Below are 12,013 nucleotides of genomic sequence, written 5' to 3' on the forward strand. Positions count from 1 at the left end.
GCCCCTTTGGACTTAATGCTCTGACTCTTTTCCCTCCTGAATAGAATTGAGGCTTCTGTTTCAAAGAGACCTTGCACCAAAATTGCAGGCCAGATACAATGAATGATATAATGCATTCATACAACACGTCTTTGTTTATTATCTTTTAACCAGCTTTGTTATAAGTCTGATGGCAAAACAATAACAAAATAGACCTAGTTACAGTCAGCACAAGCTTATGTTCTAGAGGGAGAAACAGGCAAAAAAAGACACAAGCAACTAATATATAATATACTGTCAGGTAAATGAGGGCTGTGAAGAAAAATAGCAGGCTAGTGAGACAAAAAGTAGAGATTGAGAGGGAGAGCTACTTTTATATGTCATTGCTTTCAAGAAGCAACTTTTAAGAACTGAATGAGGTAACAGAAAAGGACATGGGGTGTTCTGGAGAGGAGTATGCCAGACAGGGAACAGCAGGTGCCAAGATCATGGAGGGGAAGTGTGCTTGAATCTCAGGAGCAGCAAGATCTACAGTGGGAGGGGCAAGCTCAGGCCAGATCGTGCAGAGGCTTGTAGGGAATTCTAAGCTGTTGGGATTTTATTCCAAGGGTAATGAATGGGATCTTTGATACAGGGGAATTACCAGATTTAATTTACCACATCCAATCTAAGCTCTCTTCTTCTTTCTTTTCTTCTTCTCTTCTTCCCCTCCTTCTTCTTCCTTTTCTCCTCCTCATCCTCCTCCTCCTTTTTTTTTTTTAATAGAGATGGGGTCTCACTCTGTTGCCCAGTCTAGAGTGAAGTGGCATAATCACAGTTCACAGCAGCCTTAAATTCCTGGGCTCAAGCAATCCTCCTGACTCAATTTCCCAAGGAGTTGAGATCACAGGCACACACAACCACACCTAGCTATTTTAAACTTTTTTTTTCCAGAGATGGAATTTTGCTATGTTGCCCAGGCTGGTCTTGAACTCCTGGCTTCAAGCCATCCTCTCATCTCACCCTTCCAAGATGCTGGGATTACAGACATGAGACACCACACCCAGCCCCTAAGCTCCAATTTCTATGTTCTCTCTTTTGGGAGGGCAGATCACATGAAATAAAATTTTTACATGTCAGAGTTTTGACTTAATTTAATGATAATATAATTTATTTTAACAAGTAGCAGCATTAGATTGTGTCCACAAGTTTTTGTTTTCTAACTATATGGTGTCTGGCACAAAATTAGAGGTAGAAAAACGATGACTGAGAAGAGTGAAGAGTTATCTCATATACAAGATGGCATCAGCTCTTCTCTGAAAACAGAATAATATACAAGCACTTAGCCTAATTCAAAGCATCAAGTTATACACACTATTAATCTTCTACAAATAGTATAACATAGTCATGCTATTTTTTTTCTCCTCCATGGTAGAAGATACTCTTAAAGCAACTGGAGCATCTAAGTGATTTGAAAAGTACTGTACAGAGTTTCTGATTATTACTAGAATAATAACTATGTTATTAAGTTGGTTCTTTAAAACTTTCTTTCTAGTGTCCAGGAGGAGCATTTACACACAATATACGAAGCACCAGGGAGTTCCCAGATGATGTTGTCAGTTTTATTCGGAACCATCCTCTCATGTACAATTCCATCTACCCAATCCACAAAAGGCCTTTGATTGTTCGTATTGGCACAGACTACAAGTATACAAAGATAGCTGTGGATCGAGTGCACGCTGCGGATGGGAGATACCATGTCCTGTTTCTCGGAACAGGTAAATACTTGAGCCCAAGATATCCTTTAATATGTAGCAAAATAATGTGCTAAATATAGGTAGTAGGTAAGGGCCATGATATTGAAACTAGAAAAACTCCAATAATTACTTCTGTTTAGCCATTAGTGAGATATTTAATTTCTTTTTGCCTCAATTTCCACATCTGTAAAATGAAGCTAATAAATTATAGAGTTATTCTGAGGAATATATATATGTATATGTATTATATAATATATATGTCGTATGTATTATATATATGTTAAATATGTATTATAAAATATATGTGGGTAGGGCTATGTGATTTTCTTGGCAATTTGTCATTACAAGATATTTGTATGATTTCTCTGCTACACTTTCCATCCAAACTAGAAATGAACCAGCTTTGTGAAAAACTTCTACTTGCCTTGCAAAAAAAAAAAGCAATAATTAAGTACAGGTATTGATCGACTTACGACCTATGCAACTTACGACCATTCGGCTTTACGACCACAATCGCTAGCCACGACTGCTCTGCGTCTGGCAGCGCAAATGCTGCCCACCTGGGCGTACGACAGTGCGGACCAGCTTCCGGCAGCACTATCATCTCTGCGTGCATATAGCCTACTCAACTTACGACCAAATCGTGTTACGACCGGTCTGCCAGAACCAATCGTGGTCATAAGTCGAGCACTAGCTGTACTAGAATTGCATCAAGATATAACCAAAGCTGGTTTAGCTCTTATTTAATAACCCATGTAGGTAAGTGTTCCTTTCAACTGAAACAGACTCTGACTTCTTAATCAATACATGAAGCCATTTTCTAAGGACAGTGATAATGACAGATAACATGTCCGATGTAACATTTGGAAGTGAATTTGACTCAAATATAGACAGGTTTTTTGAAAATATTGATAGCACTCTTTTAGTACATCTACACATTTTATACATTTACTTTGATAGAAGTTGAATGAAAATATGCTTGCTTATAGACCCACATGATGTGAAATAACTAGCATTGTACGTTGTGGAGCAGTGGTTCTCAAAGTATGGTCCCTGGACCGGCAATATTACTGAGAACCTGTTAGACATACAAATTCTGAGGTGCTGGCCCCAAAATTCTGGAAATGAAACTCACTTATCTCTGTTTTCCCAAGCCCTCTAAGTAATTCTGCTGCATATTAAAGTTTAGGAACCGCTACTCATGGGAAAGACACCCTGGCTTGTCGGTTGGGCAGTAATTTAAAATATATTCCAAACATCCCTAACTACCTTCTAGGCACTGATGAAATCTCTTCATTTACAAGAACACTCTTAACAATATGTCTTGTTGTAGTCTTAGAACTATCTTATGAAATTAGGTAGTTTCTGTATTAGATTAGGAAATAGACATAAAACACATCTGTAAAAGTCATTATAAAATATGGCAGTGGTGGAATATGGGTTCTGGATTAAGGAATAAATTGCACTCATACTTAAATCAATTTAAGATGTGGATACTTTTTCTTGGGTAAATAAAATTTCCAAAGTGTGCTAAGATAAGGTTTTTATTTTATCCTTTTTTATTCTTAAAACCCCAGACCTGAATGTTTCATTCTCATGTAATTTCAGCTGGTACTGGTCTGAGACTGTTCTAAAATGCACTACTAGATTTGTCATCCTTTTTTGGCATCCAAGTTTGGCTTCCTTTCCCACAGTTGGACATATCTGAGTTTTTACTAGTCCTCTCTTTGCTTGCCTGACATCTCAAGAATAATCCTTCCTTCCCAGAACAACTGTTCCTCACTCTGCTCTCAATTTGTATCTCATCTACAATCTCCAGGACTTTTGTTGTCAATTATATTCTTACTCACTTGATTCTTCCCTATCATCCTCCACTGAATCATCGACTTAGAAGACTTGCCAGGTTATTAAACTAGATATCCGTCTTCACCCACTGCCACCTCTGCTGTATTGCAGATTTTGCCAAAGTCTTGCGTGGCCTCATGATAAGAAAAATGGTCTTTTAACCACTGAAATACCTCTCTCTCCTATTTGCATCATTTGGCATTGTAGAATTTCACTTTACCAATTGTTTTAGTCATGTGTCAGATAATTATCCTCTCCTTCTGATAGTTCCCTCTTAGCTGGCTTCCTCCTGCCCATGAGTCTGGGTATTCCTTGAGGTTCTGTCTGTAGTCCCCTTTTTAAAAATATTCCTTGTCCATCTCATTCATTCACTTGGCTTCAATTATCCATTCTGTGCAAACAAATCCCAAATGTATATTGTTATTCCTTACCGTTTCTTATGCTCAGTGTTTTCATGTACAACTTACTGTTAGATAACACACATTGTATAACCCATTAACATTTCAGACATCATGCTTCAAACTCAATTTATTCTCTTTGAAAACTTTCCCCCAGCAGTTAATCCAGTCTCCCATATTTGTATTCATTACTGCACATTCCTCTCAAGGTTGTATCTCTCCTTGCTATTTAATTTCTCTTTAGGCATATCACAGTGCCTGATAAGCTCAGTAAATATTTGTCAAGATAAATTGAAAATCATAATTATGTCCATTGTTACTCATGTAATAATATAAATTCATAAATGTGACTGTAAAAGCCAATCTTCATTTGCGTATAAGCTTTGTTCTCTACAGATACAGCCTTCATGTCAGAGACTACAAAGTGCCACTTTTAGCCTTAGCTCAGATCATTCAACTTGGAGTTTGTGTTTGAAAAACAATTTTGTTTTTCCTGAGGCTGTGTGGTAATTTGGAATATTACCTCTCCATAATGTCTCATATTACCCAGAAAAAAATGCCTTTTCTTTTTTCTTGTGAAGCCTGCCTTAAAGGTGGACTTTGTTGCCACAATGAAGTTGGCTTTTTTTTTTTTCATGAAAATCTACATGAAATATGTTTATTTTCTACATAAAATATGTAGATTTCATAGATGGAATGTTAAGCCTTTATGAACTATTCAGCAGGGTTTATTCATAGAAGACAGTAAGAAGCACACTTTTGCACAAATTCTCTGGCTTTTCTTACCACATAAGTTTCTGGCACCATTTCATAGAATTTTCATTTTGGTATTTAAACACTTGTGTCATTTTCAAAAACAATATTTAGGCATATGTTTTTAATTGTAGTGGAAGCTGCACTAATGATTGCTTACAAAGCCACAGGAGTCCCTTGAGGATTCCATCCTAATAGGAAAGTGTGTGCTGTGACAATACCCCTGCCAACAGCATCTTACTGAGGAGATGGTAACACGCTTAGCCACTGGACCTCATTGTCATAACAGACTGCATTATAATTTTTAAGCAATGATTTCAATTTACCTGCAACTCTAACAACCAGTATATTGGTATAAAATATTTACTGCCCAAGTAGTTCTTGGTTTGCTGGTGAAATTTCTACTAAAGAGAGTTCTCTCTTCTTGTTTGTTACTAAAAGAGACAAAATAGCCTTTTTTGAAACAGCTTTTGGGGGAGAATCACAGGTCATTGTCCCAGGACTTCCTAGCATTATGGATCTATCTGTCTTGCAAAGGATATAACATTTTTCGGGTGTTTCCAGGTGTCCTAGTGTCAGACAGCCTTTCAGCTGTTATAGACAGATGGTGACACTCCAGCTATTGACAAAATGAAGAAAGCGTCTCTTTTGGCTTTTCTTCCGTATCATCATGGAAAATTCAGGGGAACTCAATGAAGACATTGTTTGTCAAAGAAGATGCCATAGGGATAACTTATGTGACAGTTCATTGGAATGCAAATAGGATTTCATGTAATGATCTTCACTTTGAATGTTATGAATGATTTTGTAGTTCACAAAATCTCCATGGTAGTTGTGTGGGCTCCGTGCCTGGCAACTGCTACAGTTAGCCCAATACCATTATTGTGTACAACTCTGGCTGAATTTGAGATACTGACCTTCTTCTACTCCCCTCTGACTGCCTCAGATTATTTTTTGTATTGCCAGATATCAAGCAAAATTATTAATGTAAAAAAAAGAAAAAAAGGGAGGGAGGAAGAAAAAGAGGGAAGAAGGAAGGAAGAAAAAGTGAGCTTTATCCTCTGACCTTTTATTTCTTATGGTTTTCATTATTGCTAACTAGTCTATGGGTTGGCAAACTATTAATGTAACCTATGGCCCAAATCTAGCCTACTGTATGTTCTGTATGGTACATACATTAAGAATGTTGCTTGGCATTTTTAAATGGTTGACAAAATAAGACTATCTTATGAGCAGTGAAGATTATATGATTTTTAGATTTCGATGTCCATAAAGTTTTATTTAAATGTAGTCACAGCCATTCATTTACATTTTGTCTGTTGCTGCTTTTGTTTTACAGAAGCAGAATTGATTAGCTGCCACAGAGACCTTTTAGCCAGCCAAGCCACAAATATTTATATTTTAACCTTTTACAGAAAAAGTTTGCTTGTCTCTGTTTTGGTTGATAATTGTAAATTTTAAAATAAATTAATATTTCTTCAATAAGCTATTTTCTAATATGTAGATATAATACAGTAATTCATAATGTTGCCCAAAATTAATATTTCTTCTTTCATCTTGAGTTAAAAAATGCGGCTATTTTGTTAAAATTTAAACTGGAAACTGTGTTTATTTAATTATTTTCCCACTCATTCCTGATACTACTGTCTATAAAAAAAATCACAGGTCGAAAAAATTTATTTTAAAATCAGTACTTTGTTTTATTCTGTAGTATTAGGGCTGTAGGTATTTTTGTGTTCTTTATCTCTCTCTTTTCTTGAGGAAGGGCTATAAAACAGCAGGCAAGGGTTCTCATAGGATTAACATTCCTATTTTAACTTTGCCACCTACTGCTTACATCTAGGCCGTTTATTCAAAGCAGACTGTGTTACACAGTCAAGAGCTTTTTGATGGTTTTCCTTTTGCTTCTGGAGTTATGAAAATATTTAAGTGTCTGGGTCAGGTTCAGACACATTCTGTAAAATTTATATTTTTATCACTGTATATGAATCAGAATGACATGTGGTTTTTGATGAACGAGTGAGAGTGTTTTTATGAATGGGTATTAGAGGTTTAGGATGATTTAATGCTATTATGATTTTTTAATGTAAGGTCTATACGTGTGTTCTGCTAACATTCTTATATAGTGTATACTGTTTCATGCTTCTTATTAGCTTCCATTTAACTGGAGGAGTACTAAGTTGGAACACTGGTTCCAGGAAGTCCCCTGAAAGTGTGAAGTTTTGAAGTGTGTGCCACATATGTCAATAAAGCTTTAAAATGCTTGCCTTGTAGCATTAGAGGATCTCTGCCTTTATAGTAACTAACCAGTTCTGGCAGTTGCATCTCTTGGAATGGCACACTTAATGAACTGCAGAGCCAGGAATTTTGATTTTTAAAGAACTCCTTAAAATACTCCATGTAAAATTTGATAGCTAGAGCAGTGCATGTGAGTTTGGAAATGATGACTATCAGCTGGAAGAGGTACATGGATGTCACTCTGAGGATGATGTCTAGACTTCTACTTTGCTTTGGCGTAAGGAAAAAAATCCCTTTATAAGTTACTGATTTTTAATGACATTGTGGGTCACTGCTTTCCAAAGCAGAATGTGGAAACTTCTGAGAGTTTACCTTAGATTCTACAGGGATTTTCACAGCAGGAAATACTAATGGAACAGGGTGGAACGATGGCTGAATTGATGGGAGATAGATGATAAGTCACGGTGTCATGTAGAAGAGTAGCAAAGAGGGATATGTGAAGACAGAGGGAAAGAAAGGAACACAGCCCTGAGTGAATGCTAAGCTAGAGGCAAATGTTGTAATTTAAAGTTTACTTTAAAAAGAGAATTTATTTAAAATAAAAATATGGCTAATTGCTGAAAAAAAATGTATTGCAAAAAGCAGAATTATTTTTCTTTAAGTTACTCTTCAGACACCTGTTATTTTAAGGACAATGTAAAATCTCATGTAATGATTGTATAAAGAATACATGTGTATAATGTTTTATATATAATATATGTTAACATATATAATAATTGTTTCTAGTCTGCTTGAATCACCCATTTATTATTTAGTATTCTGACTTAGGCAAATAGGTATATATTTTCAGATTTCTAAAATACTTTATTGCTATTATAATTATGCTAATTAAATTTATCTACAGTGTTTATGTTTTTCCAGGAATGCTAAATAAAGCATCTGATCCAACCCTTATAAATATCATATGAAGAATTATAAGAATGTAGGTGCCATGGAGGTCAGGGATATTGGTGTGATTGATTTATTGCTGTATCCTTAGTACCTAGACTAGTGCATCACTCCACTCAATAGACATTATTTGAATGAATGAGGTGCATTTATTATTTGTCATTGTTTTTGGGCAGAATCACAGATAAGTTAAGATCATAGAGATAGTAGTTAACATATAATACAACCAGAATATAAACCCATGCTGTCTGATTTCATATATTGAACATGTATTCTCTTCACATTTTTACCTCTTTTATCATAACTGCTTTATATTTTTTTCCTTAAGTGAAGTTCATTTCATTTATATTTTCTCATTTTACTATGAATTAAATGTTTCATCCACATATATCAATATGATACCCCGGATGTGCTGATATTCAACATTAGCCTTGGCATTGCTTTGTTTGAGTGATATCACTCATTTTAACCCATCCATATGTTGCTACAAAGTCTTACATGTGAACAAGATTCATCTTACAAGGTGACAGAGAAGACTTGGACGAACGTCACCTTGGAACAGAGTTTTTTATGTGTGAATTAACTTATGCATTCGAATTTAACCTGTGAATTTGATATGTTTATGTCAGTTACATTATACCTAGGAAGAAAGGAGATAAAAATTGGGAGAGAGAGGGGAAGATGTGAAAAGAGAGGAGAACTTTGCCCTCATTTTTGATGTATCACTAAAGTTTTGTCCATTTAAAATTTGTTTTAAAATGGGTCTCATATCTATATTCAAAATGTCTTACATGCTCACCAAAACACACATCAAACTCTTTGGCATGGTTTTGTTTCCTTGATTAAAATGGATTCTGCATAGCTCATAGATATATTTGGAGAGTTTAGAATATCATGCAAGGACCAAGTGACTCTCAGCAGGAGGACGGAGGGCAATGATTCGCTCTGCACCACTGGCTCATTTACTACTTAATCCCTGATGCTTCTCTAGATGACTTGAAGACAATTACAGTCATACCTCATCCCCGGGTGTTGCCCCTATTTAACCCTCTAGTGATATGAGTGTAAGAAAAATGTTCTAGCCTAAAGACATTAAATGGTGAAGTCTTTTGTCTGTGTGTCAGGAATGAACAGCCACACTTAAGTTTTTGTGCTTGATGTGCTGCCAAGTTTCCCTGAGGCAGACTTGGCAGGCTTTGTCCCAAAGAAGAATTCACAGCCTACTGCTCAGCCAGGCCAGGCCATCCCTGTGTGAGTATCCATAGGAAGGCCAGAGCTGCCAGTTGTGGTGGCGGTTTTTGCAGAAAGCCAGCTTTTAAAATTTTTTATTGAACTTGGAAAAGTTAAGATTCTAGAAAATAGAAGGAAATGTTGCATTTTACAATGTGAAATGTAGTATAGATTGGAATGAAAAGATCTGAAAATGGAGTTTCCAAGGAAGTCTGTGATATTAGAGTCGCATGTGTTACACTGAGTTACATCCTTATTTTTCTCTTGCACTAATGGGGCAGGCAGAATAATGCCTCTGTCCCAAAAGATCTCTATGTCCTAATCTCTGGAACTGTGGACATGTTATCTTAATTACAAAAAGGAACTTGCAGATGTTTAATGTCATAGATTGGGAGATTTTCCTGAATTGTTTGGGTGTGCACAGTCTAATCACATGAGTCCTTAAAAGCAGAGCTTCCCTGGCCATTGTCAGAGATACGATAGTGGAATAAGTGTCAGAGAAATGTGACTTTGCTGGCTTTGGAGACAGAGGAATAAGACCATATGCCAAGGAATGCAGGTGACCTCTAGAAGCTGGGAAATGCAAGGAAGTATATTGATTCTTCCTAAAACATCCAGAAAGGAACCCTCTCAAAACCTTTTTTTAGTGCAGGGATACCTGGGATGGCGTTGTAGTTTTCAGAACGCTCAGATCATAAGTTTATGTTTTTTGTTTTTTGAGACAGGGTCTCACTCTGTGGCCCAGGCCAGAGTGCAGTGGTGTGATCTCAGCTCACTGCAGTCTCCACACTCCAGGCTCAGGTGATCCTCCCACCTTAGCCTCCCGAGTAGCTGGTACTACATTCACACACCATCATGACCAGCTGATTTTTCTATTTTTAGTAGAGACGGGGTTTCTCCATGTTGCCCAGACTGATCTTATACTCCTGGGCTCAAGCCATCTGCCCACCCTGGCTCCCAAAGTGCTGGGATTACAGACATGAGCCACCGCACTCGGCCTTTAATGTGTGTTCTTAAGACATTAAATTGGTAATAATTTGTTCATGACAGCAATAGAAAATTAATACTTTTGAGTTATAGCTTAATCGATGCTTCTTTTAATGTTTTAAAAATAAAGATTAATCAATTCTGAAGTTTTAAAACTCTGGAAATGTCCTTACTGATTTATGCAAAAAGATAACATGTTATTTTCTAGAGCTGTTTCTCAACTGGTACAGAATAACACAGTAATATGTCACAAAGATGTCATTTATTCAGGCATTAGAATGTATTGAGGTTACTGCATGCCAGGACTTACAATATACAAAGAAAAAGGGCAACATTACTTTCCTTTAAGAATCTCTTAACCCAATTTAATTTAATCCAATTCAATAAATATTTATTTCACATGGGAGTGGCTGCCTAAAACATATTTGAGATAGTTTCCTATTGCTGTATAACAAATTACCACAAAATTGTGGCTTAAGACTACATATGCTTATTATCTTACAGCTCCTAAGGATGATTGCTTAGCTAGCCTCCCTGATCAGGGTCTCATAAGGTTGTAATCAAAATGTAGCCATGCTGCATTATTTTTGGAAGTTTAAGGTCCTCTTCCAAACACACCTGGTTTTTGGCAAAATTCACTTCCTTGCTTTTGCAGAAGTAAGGTCCTTAGCTCCTCTAGGCCGCTCACAGGTTTTTGCACCATACATTTCCTCATTGGCTCTTTAAAATGCGGTTGTTTGCTTCTTCAGGGCTAGTAGAGTCTCTTACTTCAATATGCTGAGATGGGGTCTCACATAAGCATAATCATGGTATTGACATGCCAACACTTTTATATTTTTCTTTTTTTTTTAAATTGCACTTTAGGTTCTGGGGTACATGTGCAGATCATGCAGGATTGTTGCATAGGTACACACATGGCAATGTGGTTTGCTGCCTCCATCCACCAGTCACCTACATCTGATATTTCTCCCCATGTTATCCCACCCTAACGTCCCCACCTCCCCACTGTCCCTCCCCTAGCCCCCCCTTAACAGACCCCGGTGTGTGGGGCTCCCCTCCCTGTGTCCATGTGTTCTCATTGTTCATCACCTGCCTATGAGTGAGAACATGCGTTGTTTGATTTTCTGTTCTTGTGTCAGTTTGCTGAGAATTATGGTTTCCAGATTCATCCATGTCCCTACAGATGATACAAACTCATCATTTTTTATGGCTGCATAGTATTCCATGGTGTATATATGCCACATTTTTCTTCTCCAGTCTATCATCAATGGGCATTTGGGTTGGTTCCAGGTCTTTGCTATTGTAAACATCACCACTATGAACATATGTGTGCATGTGTCTTTATAATAGAATGATTTATAATCCTTTGCATGTATACTCAGTAATGGGATTGGTGGGTCAAATGGAATTGCTATTTCTAGGCCACACTGTCTTCCACAATGGTTGAACGAGTTTACACTCCCACCAAAGGTGTAAAAGTGTTCCTGTTTCTCCACATCCTCTCCAGCATCTGTTGTCTCCAGATTTTTTAATAATCGCCATTCTAACTGGTGTGAGGTGGTATCTCAATATGGTTTTGATTTGCATTTCTCTAATAATCAGTGATAATAAGCATTTTTTCATATGTTTGTTGGCCTCATATATGTCTTCTTTTGAAAAGTATCTATTCATATTCTTTGCCCACTTTTGGATAGGTTTGTTTGTTTTTTCTTATAGCTCTGTTTTAGTTCTTTGTAGATTCTGGATATTAGTCCTTTGTCAGATGGGTAGATTGCAAAAATTTTTTCCCATTCTGTTGGTTGCTGGTTCACTCTAATGATTGTTTCTTTTGCTGTGCAGAAGCTCTGGAGTTTAATTAGATCCCATTTGTCTATTTTGGCTTTTCTTCAAAAGCCAATG

The 12,013-nt window shown here is 36.8% G+C and overlaps 1 protein-coding gene across 1 annotated transcript in view; it reads left to right on the forward strand.

Moving 5' to 3' along the window:
* Positions 1–12,013, forward strand: part of SEMA3C (semaphorin 3C) — a 181,383-nt gene that overhangs the window by 129,326 nt on the left and 40,044 nt on the right. The window contains exon 12 of the mRNA XM_017523115.1: positions 1,514–1,736. Coding sequence (XP_017378604.1) covers positions 1,514–1,736 — 223 coding nt within the window. The remainder of the gene's footprint in view (positions 1–1,513; positions 1,737–12,013) is intronic.

Source organism: Cebus imitator, unplaced genomic scaffold (genome assembly GCF_001604975.1).
Source record: "Cebus imitator isolate Cc_AM_T3 unplaced genomic scaffold, Cebus_imitator-1.0 Scaffold26, whole genome shotgun sequence".
NCBI classification, from domain to species: Eukaryota; Metazoa; Chordata; class Mammalia; order Primates; family Cebidae; genus Cebus; species Cebus imitator.